This window comes from Pleurodeles waltl, chromosome 6 (genome assembly GCF_031143425.1).
Source record: "Pleurodeles waltl isolate 20211129_DDA chromosome 6, aPleWal1.hap1.20221129, whole genome shotgun sequence".
Taxonomy (NCBI): Eukaryota; Metazoa; Chordata; class Amphibia; order Caudata; family Salamandridae; genus Pleurodeles; species Pleurodeles waltl.
Genome location: NC_090445.1, coordinates 643,768,991 through 643,786,478, shown reverse-complemented (window position 1 = coordinate 643,786,478; position 17,488 = coordinate 643,768,991). Strand labels below are relative to the sequence as shown.

The 17,488-nt window shown below is 41.7% G+C and overlaps 1 protein-coding gene across 2 annotated transcripts in view; it reads right to left on the bottom strand.

Moving 5' to 3' along the window:
* The window catches only part of RAB44 (RAB44, member RAS oncogene family), a 350,449-nt gene that overhangs the window by 247,467 nt on the left and 85,494 nt on the right, over nt 1-17,488 (bottom strand). Inside the window, exon 2 of one of the 2 annotated variants that reach the window (XM_069238986.1) lies at nt 8,897-9,130. In XM_069238986.1, coding sequence (XP_069095087.1) covers nt 8,897-9,091 — 195 coding nt within the window. In that variant the 5' untranslated portion in view covers nt 9,092-9,130. Of the gene's footprint in view, nt 1-8,896; nt 9,136-17,488 lie in introns of both variants that reach the window. The other variant, XM_069238985.1, reaches the window with a different exon arrangement.

Here is a 17,488-nt window from a genome sequence, read left to right as displayed (position 1 = left end):
CTGTTCACAGGGGGAAAGGTTTCTGTCATGTTGGTTTTGGGAAGAGAAGTGTGATGTGTGATCGTTTGCGGGCAGGCAAACAGGAACTGCTGAAAAAGTGGGTAGAGTTGCTTCTGCCACCTTTTTCCTTATTGGTTAGGGAGGGGCAGGGAGTCACCCTCACCCACAAGCTAGTGCTAGGCATAAATGTGGGACCCAGTGTAACTTATTTAGAACACTATTGGACCTGTGAAAAACAGAAGGACTGCACTCATTGTTGAGACCTATGAGGAGAACCCCAATGGATGGACATGCTCCTACTTGTACCCAGGACAAAGAAGTGGATTTCAAAGGTCAGTTGGCTGATCTTCTCTTAAGCTAAAGGGACACAATAGCCTTAGGAAATCCACTTTCCTGTAACAGCCAGCTGACCAGTTTCAATTGAACCTTCCCTGGATCCTGCTGACAGCTTCTGTTAGTGAGTCCTGACCTCAAGTCCTGCCTCTTAGGCACTGGAACCCTCAGCTGGTGTCAGAATGAAGGCCTAACCCTAACACCTGGGACTTAGAAATGTTTTGTAAAAATTTTGCCTGGAGAACCATTGTGTGTCTGGGACCAACCTGACACCCGATCCTTTGAGGGTGCATCACTGGTGGTCCTGACTTGGCCTCAGCTACTTCTACGTTGTTCCACTGTGCCGCTGGATTCAAGCTAGCCTGGCTGATGAAGGGTGATATCCTGAAACCGGTCCCAGGATGCCTGTTTACGATCCAGTGAGGACCTGGCCCAGCAGTTCCGGCTGGACTATTACCATGGGGAACAGGGTCAAGACTGATTTGCATATGGGTGGGTCCAAACTGGGGTGGCATGGTGAGCAAAGAAATTGATGGATTAAACCCACATCTGTGACTGGGGTGAATGTTTGATTTGTTCCACATTCCGTCTATCATTTGTGTTTGTTTGCTTTTGACGTTCTCTGCAGCAGTAAATCTGATTAAGCAGGCCTGCCACAGACTCACGTACGATGATGTCATGCCCTATTTGGCCACAGCAACAGTAATTACCACTAGTTAAACTAAAAATATTTCAACAATAGAGAGGATTTACATCACATTTTCCGTAACAGCCCCCAAGTAGGGTCTATTTAACAACTAGCCATGGGGTGTTCCTCTGATCATGGGGCAAGAAAACATTAGTATACAGGCGAGTATAGGAGATTAGAATTATATAGCATGCTCATTTATGACTGCTGCTCACCGTGTGAGCAGAGTGTGCTCATGGTTAACCATAAAAGTGGAAAACACATGAAGCATCTTTAACTCCACCATTATAAACTAAAAGAGTCTGTAAAGGTGCTCTTTTCTAATCATGCCTACAAATGTATTTGAGCAGGAGCTCGTTAACAATACCACAGCTTAGGTAGTTTATTTCTTGTTGTGTTCATTTTATGGTTTAGAGTGTAGAAAAGAGCTGCAGGTGTTTCATGGCCTGAAGAATGCCTATCACTACACAGCTATGAGAAGACCCACAGAAATGTGTTGACCAAGTTAAAAAATAGGCAAGCCTCCTGCCAATGTTTTTGTTAACCTTGAGATATTGGAAGATGAGATTAAAACCACGTTTTAGGTCCTCAGATTACACCATTTTAACAGCACAAAACCCATACATGAATTGAGGAAGAACAGGTCATACACAAATTGAGGAAGAACAGATAAAAAGACAGAAAAGATGAGCAACATTAGTTGCGTATGAGGACTGCCCCTATGATGAAGCATGTCATCAATGTGTAAGTAGGGAGCTGCCTTCTTTTAAGAGAAGACTCTAATGTGAGCAAAACGTAGGTAGATGAGACCACAACAAGTGAAACAGTGACTGACATTAGAACCGTGTACAAGCAGGGGTACTTTGGTGACTGTGAAAAATACATGAATACATCTACACATGGAATATAAAAAATAAAAGCACATGTTCTATACAACTGTTTCCCGTTTCCAATATCTCTCATGCGATAATACAATTCTAGAACTGAATAATCACCTGCTCTTGTGGGTAGTAATTGTTGAAACAAATATTACAGACGCAAATTTTGCAATTGTTCATTAGCTATAAACTGTTTCTTTCACAGTGTTTCCTAGGCCTTTGGTTGTGGGAATATCAAAGTCGTTGTTAATACATGATGCAAATAATTATCCTTGCTAATCTTTCTTGTTAAAATATTCCTCAAGGCAACAGCCCTTTTTTATTAATCTATTGTTTCAGTTTACAATAGCAACAGCTGTATTGTCATAATTGTTCTTTAAGGTGAATGTATTTCCACAGTGGTTCTTAACTTCTTGCTAGAACTACTTATTCTGCTATTCCAATACCTATTTCCAATTCATTCTTTTTTCTACGATTTCTTGCACAAGTTTATCACCTTCTGTCAGTTACCTTTTGTTCTTTATGATTCGTTTCCACTCTCAGATGCCTTTTCTGGATGCCTCAAACCATGTGCAGGGGACTGTATGGAGATTTGACGTAGGCCAAGTATATTTGAATTGGCATTGTAGGAGACCTACAGGAAAGCCTCTCTTCGGTCCATGGTCTGAAAGCCAAGAATGGGTCACAGGGATTGCTAAAAATAGAGCCATATCCAAGATGGTCACCTTTCTTGGGAACCTTGTCATCCTAGCAAGAGTTTGAAGTGTACTATTACTCAATAGTATGTTAGTTCTCCCAACATTCTCCTGCATGTTCCCCCACTAAACATAAACCGACACCATATTTCTTTGCACTGGATTCACTCATATGAAACTCGAGTTTTCAGGTGGCCATTTTTCAAGCATGATCTTGACCTTGATTTTCAAATGCATTACAGGATTCTGAGATGTATTACAGGAGTCTTGGGTATTACAAGAGTCTGGGCTGCCAGGGGATATTACTAGGAATACAAGTTTGTCCATATCATGACAGCACTCCCCCGTAAGGGTGTCTCACAAAATGAGGTCTAACAGGGTGAGGTTTACTGGAATTTCGAATATGGAAAATTGAACCAATCCTAGAGTGTTTAAATGATATGACAGTAGTAATACCATTCCAATCAATGGATCTTGAATCAAGAATTTATTTCACTTCATATTCTGAGTGCCCATCTATACCAATTTGTGTTGATGTTTTTTCCAGTCTTGTCCATCTTCACACAGTTTTAAGAGGGTATGGAAAATATTGAGAAAATAGATGAGTTTTTAGATAAGTCCAGCATAACCGCTAACATATTCTGAATTGAGTGATCTCATATTGTCCATTATATCATGGGTGGAGACTGTGTGATCTTTTAATGTGTAGATTCTTAGGTGAAGGCCACTCTCTTTTTTCCGACTTGATATGTTAGATTAAGTTGTTGATGTTTATCTGCCTTTTCTTTAAATGATTTCTTGGAAACTTGTTATTGGGTAACACTCTGAATTTGTCTGTTTCTCCGGGGCTAGCATGAGGAGAACAAACCTACCTCTATGTGTAAGGGAGTCCATGACATTTTTCAAAATCCTGAGGTAAATTGACAACGTTGATCTGTAATCATAGTGTCTGGTAACCATGCAGTTGGCACTTTTTCCAGGGGTACACAATGAGCTATTTTGGTCAAATGATCTAAGACCACTAATACAGTTGTAAACCTTTGAACATGTGGTAGATCCAGGGTAGGATTGGCCTGATGGGCTGGTATGACAGATTATTGTGTGGACTGTTTTTTGGTGGTTGTGGACCTATTTATGGTCTAGTGGGCTGGTTTTTATTGTTGATTTCCCTGATAATAAAGCAAACATTGCCAGTAGCAAGCTCCAATCCATGCAGTCTTCCATACCTTACAAAACACTTACACTGCGTGTCTGTACAAGTTCAAAACTGCTCCAATTAGCAAACATGACCATTTTCTACCATCCTAATGCACTAATGGGGCCAATTTTATTTTGGTGCCCTGGTCTATTTTTTGACCCAGTCTCATTCTGGCTAGATCTGTTACGACTTCCATGGAGACCCAAGGTCAATATCATAGCACTCCAGCACCCTCGGAATATGCACTGTCTGCAAAGCAGACAGTGCGTATTCCACTTGTCCTGGGCTAGGGGGGCCCTTGGCACTGGCTTTCCGCCAGCCTTTCCATGGCGGGGTCCCTGCCATGGAAAGGCTGGTGGATAGCTGAGTTGTAATCAGTTAGGCCGCGCTGAGTTCAGCGTCGCCGTGGCTGAGTACAACTCAAACCACCGTCAGCCCATTGAGAACGATGTTTCTGGTGGGGAGGGTGGTCTCCTGGTGGGTCAGCTCCCTACCGTTGTAATGTGGTGGTCAGACTGCCACAGTTGCGGTGGTCCGACTGTCACTGCGAGGTTGGCCGTCCTTTGTCTGCAAATGGGACAATTTTGTACAAATGTATTCACATCCTTGGCTAGAGTTTTCCATCAAAATCATATTTGCATAGCTTGTAAAGTTGACCAGTATGTCCATCCAACACCACTGTAATACCTGCTGTCTCAACTCTAGGGTTGGAATATATACCACTTCATCCTCCTAGGAAAGATTGTTCTTGACTATTTGTTCTGATCCTTGTTTTTACTCGATTGGGCCTTTATTTGCTCTGAATTAATTAATCAAATTACTGTACCTTCAGGGAGAATAGGGAGAGATGCTTTTTCTGTGTCATCCTTCTCTTTTCTAATTCCCAACCTGGAAAGTGATCAACTTTTGAATTTTTACTATCAGTTGAGAAAGTTATTATGGTATTTGTTAAAATACAATACCCATTGCAGTTGTGGTGCAATTCAAGCATGTGCTGATCTCAAGAACTGAAGGTTTTGAAGATATGTATAGATTATTTCAGTGTACCAAACATCTAAGAGACAGTGCCACCACTCTTGGAATGTGTTCTTTATTGCTAGAAGCAGTTCCTTTTATTGGTTAATTCTGCTTTGCAGGTAATCATTTAATTGAAAACAAAGCCACTGGATGTAGATAACCTGAATCTGGATTTTGTTGAGAAAGAACCCCCAATTGTGTGTACTGTCATGTAACAACGTCAACGATGAATGATAATATCAGAACAGATGTAAAACTGGCCTTGTGTACCTGGATTGCTAAAACAGTGAAGTATTTTTTGCAGAAGGTGGGTGTCTGAAATGACAGTTTCTGAGAATCAGATGAAACAACAAACGTAATTAGCAAACCTGAGGAAGATTTAAATGCCTCTAACTCATGTAGGTATGAGCCTGTGAAGAATTGCTTCAACTTTTTTCACTATCCATCTTCATATCAGTGGGTGAGATATAGAACCCTATGAACTCAACATATGTGGGGAATATTGGCACACACTTGATGGACATGTTCCTTCCCTGCTCTTAAATATATCAAGATGTAATTTGTGTACATGATCGTCAATGCATCTAAAAAGTGCATCTAAAAAGTGCTGAAGGACCTCTAATAAATAATTGAAACACATCAAAAGCATTGCAGAGTCTGAAAGGCACAACGAGGTAATCAAAGAGACCGAATTTAGTTTGAAATGCTGTTTTCTATTTGTTCCTCTCTCTGACAATGATAAGATGATGTATGCTATTTTAATTGAATCTGGTTTTCCAAGACCTGTTACCAGGATTACAGGTTTTGGTGCCTTGCGAGTACCTAACTTATTATTTCTATCTATCACACCCACTTATGATACTGGACCTACTTAAAATAACTACTGGACCTAACTTACAACATCTAACTTACCTCACCTAACTCAAACCTAATTTACCATGTATAACTACCATAACTATGTTACAATACATTACATACAAAATTACCATTCTTGCCTACCATATTTTAGCTACCAACCCAATCTACCATTGCTAGCACACCTATGTACCATTTACAATACCAAATCTACCTTACCTAACCTCCAATACCCAACCTATCATACCTTACCTACCATTCCTAGCCTACCTTCCCCAACCTATAATGCATTTCTACCTTCCCTAATCTGCAAAAACTAATCTACCATATGCACATCTAATCTACCATTTCGATCTCTCATATCTTCATTCAGTACCTATCAATAATAACTACCATACATACCAGGCCTACCTAACCCATATTAACCATGCTTACCATACGAAACGTACCATAACTACCTGTTATACCTATCATACCAACCTACCACACCTACATACCTACCATGCCTTCGTACCAAGCCTACCCAGTGTTATACCTACAATACCTAAACTGCTTACCATAGCTAACCTTTCATGGCTAATCTATTGGATCATACCTACCTTACCTTGCCTACCATACTTAACCTGCTTAACCTCCCTTCCATCCTTCACTTACCATATCTACATAACATATCTACCAAATCTACCAAACATTCCAAATTCCCATACCCAACCTATTATACATACCTTCCAATCTAACCTACGTACCATGCCTCCTGTCCCCGCATAACTACCATAGCTAGCATACCTACCAAAACGACCTTATGTACCACCCTGCTATACCCAAACTACTATTCACACCAGATTTAAAATACAACCCTGAACCTACAAATCCTTTCTACTGTACCTCCCATACCTACCTATAATACCTAATGTACCATACCCACCTAGCCTGCCTAGTCTACCATATCAAGTTGTCATACTTAAAGTACATCAGTCTTTACAATGCGTATATATCTCATGCCTGCTCTAAGGGTGTAGTTTGGAGAAAACGGGGAAAGTTAAGTTCATTCTAAATTTGCCAACATAAAGGAAGAAGTCATCAAACACGTATTAAATGTGAAGTGTTTTTGCAATTGTTGAATTAACAGATAATTAAAATCAAACTGTAATTAAACTGACAAAAAATGCATACTAATAACATACTTACCACAGACTTAACCTCTTGCACTGTAACAAAAACAAACACTCCGACTTGCAAACTAACATGCACCAAGCACAGCACTTTACAAACACAATCCCTATATATTAACATAAAACTAAATCAAAATAAATGTTATTGTTTGATTTGGCACAAGAAATGAGTTCATTCAGGGCGCCACTTCTTTATTGTCTTTATCACAACATTACCATGGGCTGCTATTATCCTGACCTTGTCCCAACCCTTTTGACCTGCATCTTAGCAGGTTTACGGTCCTGGTGTTCGACACAAAGCAGACGAGTTGATCGCGGAAGCGTTTGAAAAACTTTTGAAAGCGTGGAGAGGGGTTTCCATCCCCAAGGACTGTACAGGTTTCCCATCTACACTAGTGCACTGCAACACTGTTTACAGTGAATGGGCATTTGACATAACGAAAAATGTATATATTTTAGAAAAACGTTGTGTTGAATTCTTCGAAATGTTTGCCTCATGCCCGACCCTAAGGGCTAGTACTTTCGGGTCGGTCCATATTGGGTTATATTTCAGTATATGAATGTCTTTTTCTACCAAATAATGTTTTAATGACCCACAGCCCGCTTTTGTTCAAGGATTATAAAAATGTTTCGTGAATTTTGCTAAGCGTATTTATTCCCCTGATGAATGTGCATCATTTGGATTAAGCCGCGCAGAACCAGTCGTATTTCCATGTAAGTTACATAATAAACAGACAGCGTATCTGAAACTAACCAATTAATGTTTCCAAATATGCCATTGGCTAATAAGATGATGATTATTCTGAAGTGGATGGCATTTTTATCTCATTGATTTCACTGTATGCCAGGCGTACACATTCCTTATGAACAACGTTTGCCAGTTCGTTAGTGTGGGTGTGGCACCGCGCATGGGCCCCGCACAAAAAGACAACAAAAAGGTTGCAGGAGGTAGACAACAGCAAGAGAGGGGAACAACTTTGTTTATTTCCTGTTTTCGCAGTCTCGTGGGCCTGTTTCCTAAGACATAACGACCTATTATAATACCTGTGGGTGAAACCAGTACTATAAATGGGCCGGTACTGTCCGGTACTGAGTACTGGCACTTTTTTATTTTGAGAGGGAGAGTACCGGCACATCTCAAGAAACACGTAATACTTTTAATTGGAGAGTACCGGCACTTCTGGGAAACAAGCAGGTACTCTGGCACAGAGTACCTGCACTTTAATTTTCACTGGGTGAAACCATAAGGGGGCCAATGATGCCACCCGGGGGTGGGGGGGTGGGGTTGGAGGGGGAAGACAATAATGCCCATACAAGAAGCCCTGAGAGGCCTTGATGTCTGCGTTCGTGGGACAGCAATGTAACACTTTTTGTCACATCGCTGTAGTAGAGTGTTCCACCTATTATAAAACCGAATATATACAAAAATTACAGATACAACCTTTGTAAGTCTGCACATTCTGCATGGCTTTCCGCTAGTTTCGTTTCTTGTTGCGAAACAGTTTTGCCTGTCTCTATTTAGTATCAGTGTACTCCTTCTTTACATCAGTGCCTAGATCTCGCAATAGTTTTGTACCTTTTAAAGAAAAAATCATTTAGGCCCTCTCAAATTATTCTATTATCCTTTTCCGTCTTGCCTTAGTTTTCTTTTATTAGGTCTTGCCTGAATTGCATGGCATTAATTTCGGTAGTCAGAATATGCTTGACATAAATATTGAATCCTAAACACGGTTTACAAAACTATCACTGAATTGGAGTTAATATTAGAATACCTAAATCCAAAAGAACAATATATTTGTAAATTATATTCAGGACACAATATTCATGCCAGACTATATTTTTGTATACACTATTCTTACACACATTTGTCTAAATCCGATACATTTTATTTTTGTCCATGCCTATTAATCCAGAAATGCCTTTTAACCCGCCTAAATTCCCAGATTTCCCCAAACCTCTTCTAGTATGGTCCTACAGCCTAGGCTGGCTAATGTCCCTACCCGCCAACCCGCCTCAGACATAGCACCACCATTCACAGTCCGCGTGCCACCGTGCTTTACCTGCATGTCTTCGCGTGTGATAAATCCTTTGTTGTCCCCGTCACACTCCTGGAAAAACTCCTGCACCTTTTCCATGATGTCCGTGGTTAGCGGCTCCTCATCCAATGTCGGGACAGACCAGTTCCCATCTTCGGGCTCGCGGTGGGGCCTTACCAGTCTCCTGGTAGATCCGAGCTTCCTAGCTTTGGCAGACATTGTGCCTCACCGGGTCCAGCGCTGGGCGCACATGTATTTCTGCACTTTGAAAAGATGAACCAAAAGCTGCTTACTTTATTCTTTTTCATCTGTTGAGCATCTCTTAGCAACGGTTTTTTTAATTATGACCCCTATGCAGGCAGTGAAGAGAACAAGCACCATATCTAATTGAGAAGCAGAAGCAAATTAATTCAGTAATAGCACAAATAACCGTGAGTGACATTTAAAACGTAAGACAGCCGAAATAGGTATTTTTATTTATATTAACATCGTTGCTTTTTTTGTACAGTTATCTTGTACTCAATTATAGATTAAATTCAAATTAAGACACATAGCTATCGCTGAGCATTTTTATTCCTCCTTTCTTGGGAGAGAGTATTTAGATATACAATCAGGGCATAAGTCCTAAAAAAAAAGTAGGGGGGGGTAACCAATTTAGGAAAACATGCAAATTACATCAAATTGCGTGGCATCACAGCATATGACATCATGGTATGTGCCATCACAGGAAGTGACATCACAACCCATGACCTACCAGGAAGTGATATAACAGGGAGGGACGTCAGTTTTAGCACTTCACTCATATGTCAAGCAGGTTAATATTGAGTACATTTCAGCGCGTTACAAGATTTAACAAATGCGATTTTGCTTCAGGGTTAAGCCAAAAAAAAGGGATGCAACCCCAACGCAGGATCTGTGCCTCAAGTTATACAGTTATTTTGTAAAAACTCTGCCACAAAGAAATTGGCAACACGGAGAAATGTGAGAGTACATATTTTCTGCTTAATTGGTTGCAAACTATGCATTTTAAAACAAATTATTGGGTTAAGGCACCCATTGCAGAGAGCTCTGAGTGCCCAATAAATCGCAGGGAATAATAATAATAGTAAGACAACTCTGGAGTTAACACATTTGCTGGAGAGATTTGTGTTTTGTTTAGTCCTGGTTTTGAATCAAAGTAGCATTAAGGGTTAATGTGTCTTCTGCAAAGCATATCATGTAAAAATGCTTTTTATGTTATACAGCTAGATAAGTGGGTTACTAATTTAAACACAGAGATTCTTTTGTCACTTGCAGTTCATAAATTGTAATCTTTCATATGTAGCACAGCGAGCTATGAAGGACACGTGACCCCTACAACATGTTACCCTCACTGTCTTATGTAACACTTCCCCTACATTGATTTACACACTTGTATGATTTATTGTCAATGTATAATGTGACCCTTGAGGTAAAGCACTCTGACGCTCTGCATCGGGATGAGTAGCGCTATAAAAGAAATTAAAAAAAAGTAGTATTTGCGCTGTTATTAGTGTAAATACTAAGATAGACCAACATATCTGACATTCTTACAGTGCATGCACATCTGTTATATACAAGACTGAACAAAGTCAAACGCATGCCTCTGTTAAGTACCTGTGAAGTAATAAGCTGTGTGCGTTTGATTCCCCTCCATTGTATCTAGGTGTGAGGTTCCAGGTAGCTCTTAGCTAGGATACTCGAGTAACAGGAGGCCCAATGGCCCCTTAACTTTGGCCTTTGTTTTGTGCCCAGCTGGAATATAAAATAACAAAGCTTCCTCACTGCCTGCACACTGCTGCTGGGAAAGAAAGCAGACAACAAGCAGGCTCTGCTGAATGTGTCCGGTATTTGAAAATTAGCCGGGACAAGCTCAGAATATTTTATTGGGGCCCAGCTTCTAGGCAGGGTGGATGGTGTCCACTCTGTTAAAATAGTGGGTGAATGCTGTCTACTCCCACGTACCCCCCACCACTTGGGCCATTTTTATAAAGGATAATTGCTTTTCCCTAAAATGCCCTACTCATCACTTCTTCCAACAGAGAAAAATGATGAGTGTGAAGCGTTTCCTAGAATCATTCTTTCTTCCTTCGTTTTATCCCTCTATCCTCATTCTTTTCGCAAGGATGTAACTTAGTTATAAAGATAGGGGGTTGTGAATGTCAGATTTGCTCTTACAAAAAAGGACTGGGCCACAGGCTGGAGGAGTGAGATGACCAAGGTTCAGGATGAACTGTTTCCAGGGTTAATACTGATTTACAATAGGTGGGCCTCTGTCTAGAGTGGCACAGTGGGCAAAAAAAAAAATGGATTAGAATGTTACCCCGGGTGATTTCCACTGGTTAGATTATTTGCAAGCATTCATGTGTTTAATTGCTAGTAGCATTCCTGAAAAGTTGAAACTGGTGCAGCCAGCCCCTGCTAATGTTTGTGAATTCCAAAGACAATAACTTTGCACTCAATTTCTTTTATAGGCGCTATAATATTTGGTGTAATTAGCAATGCATGGCGAGTTATAGTTACCTTAGGTCACGAGTTATAGTTACTTGAAATCACTCTAAAAAAATTCAGAACCTAACTATAATTTCTTTAACCTTTGTTTTTTCAGTGAATTTCTATGTTTTTTTTAAAAGTAAAGTAATTGTAGTTACTATACATTAATCCAGCCACCGCCACACATGTCCTTTGGTTGTGCACAGCGGAGGTAGGTTGCAGGACCTGTGGCCAACCCCCTATAACCTCCAAACTCTGCCCCACGCACAGCCTTTACCCATGTGTGACGGAGGCTCGCCACAGGGCCTAGCCTGCAGCCAAGCCCCGCAGCCCAATTCCTAGAACCACTCAACGCTGTGTCACTTACAATGAGAAATGTTTTGACAAATTGAAAAAAATGTGTTTGAGAAGTACAAATAGTGAGATCACCTTTCAGTATGTAACTTACATTTTTGAAGTTGAAAAGAATTTAAAGCAGGGAAACAAACACTAGCACACCTAGGCTGGAGCTCTTGACCTTCAGTGTGAGGGTCAGCAACCTTAACCACTAGGCCATCGGTAACTCCTTACTACACTGTGCCCAGATAGGTCTATGATATTCAGTCCAAAGATATTAATGGGAAAAAAACGTAAATGTTTATTAACTAGGAATGTTTAACATTCATATCACAAGTAAATAAACAGACACACTGCCATGAGATACCAGGATTTGAACCTTCAACCTACTGAGTGACAGTCCCAGAGCATTGGCAATAGCCCAGTGATGGCTTGGTTCTGCTGGGTATTGAGAGACCATTGCAATAACTCTCTCCCTCTCTCTCTCTCTCTCTCTCTCTCTTTCTCTCTCTCTCTGTCTCTCTCTCTCTCTCTCTCTCTCTCCTTCTCTCTCTCTCTCTCTCATTCCATTATGGGATGGAAAAGAGAGAGAGAAAGAATGACAGGACCGTGGGGGAAGCCTTAAGGCCCCCACAGTCCTAGCCATCTCTTTGCATCCTGTGGGAGATGGGTTTGCTCCCACAAGTGGGGATCTGGTTTAAATAGTAGCTCCTTGCTTGCAGGTGCAATGTTTTCATCTGTTTCCCTGCATGCATATTTGTGTGCAGGGAAACTGATAAAAACTCCACTTTCTGCAAGTGGGAGCTGTTTGACAACTCCTGCTCACAGAAAGCGGAGTTATGTTTGCTTTTGTTTGGTGGGAGCTGTCAGTTTCCACCAAGCAAAAGCTAACCGCTACCTCCTGAGGGTGAGCACCTCGGGAGGTAGCAGGATCCAGCCATGAGAGGTGGTGGTCCCCAAGGACATCTACAGCTCCACGACGGGGGGCTGCATGGCCCCTCTCCATCATTTCATTTAGCCTTGGGGAGGTGGTGGTGCCCAGGTGGTGCATGACGGACCCTCTTCATTATCTTATTTCAGCCCTGGGGAGGTGGTGATCCCCGGGGCACAGGGCCTGTATGCCCCCCCCCATAAACTGTTTGAATTGCCCTGAGGAGGTGGCAGACCCCGGGGCACAGGGGCTGCACGCCACCTCACATAAATTATATAAATTGTCACAGGGAGGTGGTGGTCCCCAGGGCTGTGGGGGCGGGGGAGAGGCTGCGCCTGCTCTTGGCATTACAGTAGTGAAGTCAGAGATAGCCCGCACACTCTTTCAGGACCATTTCACAAACCTAATAAGAATCTTGTAAGATCCCACTATTGGTGGAATAATGATAATGATTGAATGGTGAATGTTAGAAATGGGGTCTTTGGTTGACAGTCAGGTTCCCCTCTGTCCAAGCAAGGACCCTCACTCTAGTCAGGGTAAGTCACATACAATCCAAATTCTCCTGTGCCCACCCTCTGGTAGCTTGGCACTGAGCAGTCAGACTTAACTTAGAAAGCAATGTGTAAAGTATTTGTGTAATAAATCATGCAATAACACAGTAGAACACCACACAAATACACCACACAGTGTTTAGAAAAATATATAATATTTATCTGGATAAATGTAGGTCAAACTGATTAAAATGCAATAAGTGTATTTTGGAATATCACTGTAAAAATTATATAAAGTTTCTTTAGTCTCTTAAAAGCAACAAATGTCTCTTGCAAGCACAGAGTACCTGGTTTGCATTGAAAATCTCCACAAGGAACTGCAGAGGAGGAGATGCGTGGAAAACAGGGAGGTGTGCATCGATTTCTCAGGCCGCACATGGCGATGCGTGGTTTACTTTTCACGTAGGAAAGGCTTTGCGTTGATTTCCGGCGCTCGGTCTGGGATCCTCTTCGGGTTGCGTGGTTTTTGGATGCCCTGGGGCCGATGCATTGAAATCCGGCACTGGCAGGACGAAGTCACAGGAGCTGTGTCAATCCGGTGGGCATTGCATGGAAGTTTCTACTGCAATGGCAGGCACTGCGTCAATTTCTCTCTGGAAGTCGGGCTGCGTCGTTCCGGCTCGGCTGTGCATCAATCCAGTGGGCCGTGCATCGAATTTCTGGTCGCTACGCTGTGTCGCTGTGTCGATCTCATTGCAAATTCGGGATGGGTTGTTCCGGTTCGGCGTGCAGTGAATATTTCACTGTGATGCAGGCTGTGCGTTGTTTCTGGCAGGCTGTGCGTCGATTTCCGCCACACAGGTAGTTCTTCTTGTAGAGATTAAGTCGTTTTGGTCCTGAGATTTCAGGGAACAGGAGGCAAGCTCTATCCAAGCCCTTGGAGAGCACTTCTCAGCACAGCCAGAGAGAGCAGCAAGGCAGCAGGGCAACAGCAAGGCAGCAGTCCTTCACAGAAAGCAGTCAGGTGAGTCCTTTGGGCAGCCAGGTAGTTCTTCTTGGCAGGTTGAGGGTTCTGGTTCATGTTCTCTTCTCCAGGAAGTGTCTGAGTTGGGAGGAGCAGAGGCCCTGTTTAAATATATATACCCACATGTGCCTTTGAAGTGGGGGAGACTTCAAAGAGTGGCTTAGAGGTGCACAAGGTCCCCTTCCAGTTCAATCCTGTCTGCCAGGGTCCCAGTAGGGGGTGTGGCAGTCCTTCGTGTGAGGCAGGCTACTGTCCTTTGACATGTAAGCGTCAGGCCCTCCACCCTCCCAGCCCAAGAAGACCCATTCAAAATGCAGATGTATGCAAGTGAGGCTGAGCATCCTGTGTTTGGGATTTGTCTGAGTGAATGCACAAGGGAGCTGTCAACTGAACCTAGCCAGACGTGGATTATAAGGCACAGAAGGATTTAAGTGCAGAGAAATGCTCACTTTCTAAAAGTGGCATTTCTAAAATAGTACTATTAAATCCAACTTCACTAGTCAGCAGGATTTCGTATTACCATTCTGGCCATACTAAGTATGACCTCCCTACTCCTTTCAGATCAGCAGCTATCACTCAAACAGTATATGATGGTAGCCCTAATGTTAGCCTATGAAAGGAGCAGGCCTCACAGCAGAGTAAAAACGAATTTAGGAGTTTTACACTACAAGGACATGTAAACTACAGAGGTACATGTCCTGCCTTTTGCCTACATAGCGCCCTGCCCTATGGGTTACCTAGGGCCTACTTTAGGGGTGACATATATGTAGAAAAAGGGGAGTTTTAGGCGTGGCAAGTACTTTTAAATGCCAAGTCGAATTGGCAGTGAAACTGCGCACACAGGCTTTGCAATGGCAGGCCTGAGACATGGTTAAGGAGCTATTTAAGTGGGTGGCACAATCAGTGCTGCAGGCCTACTAGTAGCATTTAATCTACAGGCCCTGGGCACATATAGTGCACTTTACTAGGGACTTATAAGTAAATTAAATAATCCAATTGGGTATGATCCAATGTTATCATGTTTAAAGGGAGAGAACATATGCACTTTAGCACTGGTTAGCAGTGGTAAAGTGTGCAGAGTCTTAAAACCAGCTAAAACAGTATCCAAAAAGTGGAGGGAGGCAGACAAAAAATTAGGGGTGACCACCCTAAGGCTGTCAGGTTTAACAGTGAAGATGCCATCAAAGTACAGATTCCCAGGTTTATGGGTGGGCAATCAATTTTCTAGATGTCTATTAATATACAGAAATAGTCCTAAAAAGAGCAGCAGTTTGGTGGCAATAAAGAGATGGAAAATGGAAAGAAGGCTCTTCATTGAGAATTGATTGTGGGTGTATATAGAGAGGTCACTGAGAAGAATGATATTTCTCCCGGCCCTCTGCGTGCCAAGAGTTTAGAAGAGATGGGTGGACAAGATAGTGTCAATGGAGGTCTAGGCTGTGAGGCTATGGGATGAACTCCAGACTGTATTTGAAAAATATCCCAGAGATTAGGCTAAGTGGGAGGTGGTTTTTGCTCTATCAGTGATGTCTTGAACAATTGACAATTTATTCTATGTCTGCTCCCAGATTGCAAGAGGCTACAGTTTATTCTGATGCATCTGAATCGTTATGGAGTTAAAGGTGTCACTGGCCGACTGGCAAAGTTGGAATTTGCATTCGGAATTAACTATTTTGCTTCTGGTTCACAAATATGTGGGTGCTGATGTGTATTAAAAAAGGACTATGTGGCTACCAGTTTGTCTGTATGCTCCAATCTACTTATCTGTATTATGGTTTGGTCCCTACCATTTGACAGATTGGTGACTAGATTGGCGGTTTATTGAATGGTAAGAATTCACATCTGTTCCGATAAACGTTTAGGGCAGTGTGCATAACCAAATTTACTTTTTGTCTTACATTACCATTACCAGTAAACAATATTATATTTATGTTTACAGAAAATGGACTGCTGCACAACTGCAGTGGCACAGAGCTCTATGTCTTTGAGATTCTTTAAAGTTGCTTGGCCACCTGGTTTATGATGCCATTTTCTTTGGCATTACAATAGTGAAGTCAGAGATAGCCTACACACTCTTTCAGGACCATTTCTGAAATCTAATAAGAATCATGTAACATCCCATTATTGGCAGATTAATGATAATGATTAAATTGTGCACCTTTGTACCTTTTCTGTCACAAACTGTTTCGGTTCTGAACATTATCACATTTCTTGCTGATTTTATTCAAAGATTTAATTTGATTGTTAATAAAGCTCCCGTGGTTGTGAAGATGCCATCAAAGTACAGATTCCCAGGTTCATTGGTGAGCAATCAATTTATTAGATGTCTATTAATATACAGCAATAGTTCTAAAACTATCAGCAGTTTGGTGGCTATAAATAGATGGAAATGGAAAGAAGGATCTTCATTGAAAATTGATGGTGGGTGTATATAGAGAGGTCATTTAGATGAATGGGATGTCTCCTGGCCCTCTGTGTGTCAAGAGGTCAGAACAGATGGGTGGACAAGATGGTGTCAATGGAGGTCCAGGCTATGAGGCTACGGGATGAAGTCCAGACTGTAATTGGAAAATGTCACACAGATTAGGCTAAGTGGGAGGTGGTTTTTGCTCTATCAGTGATGTCTTGAACATTTGACAACTTATTCTGTTTCTGCTCCCAGATTGTAAGAGGGCTAAAGTTTATTCTGATACATCCGAATTGTTATGGATTTAAAGGTGTCACTGGCCGACTGGCATAGTTGGAATTTGCATTGGGAATGAACTTTTTTGCTTCTGGTTCACAAATATGTGGGTGTTGATGTTTATTAAAAATGGAATATGTAGCTACCAGCTTGTATGTATGCTCCAATCTACTTAACTGTATTATGGTTATTGAATGGTAAGGATTCACAGCTGTTCCCATACAATTTTATGGCAGAGTAGATAAGCAATCAAAAGGTAGATACACTAGAAAATGGTGAGGTCCCTAAATAAATATCAATGGCAGAGTTAGCAGGTACAGTGGGAAAACCGGGCTGATTTTAGAAGCCCCTTCACTTTTTGTCACTATTTTTAGTTGATAATGGTGTTTTCTGACTCTGACTGTGCCCTCGGCAATGCTAACCAGTCCCAGGGCTAGTGCTCTGTTTAAAATGGTATATGAAAATTAGGTCTAATTATAATTGGCCCTGACAATGTACCTATAAGTCCCTAGTACATGGTAGGGCATGTTGGTTTAGGGATCCTAATATAGTTAGTGCACCCATAGGTGCGCTGCTGTGGTGTTCAGTGTCATTGTAAAGGCACGCCTGACTTGATGGCTTCTTTTAAGTTAAAATTAGC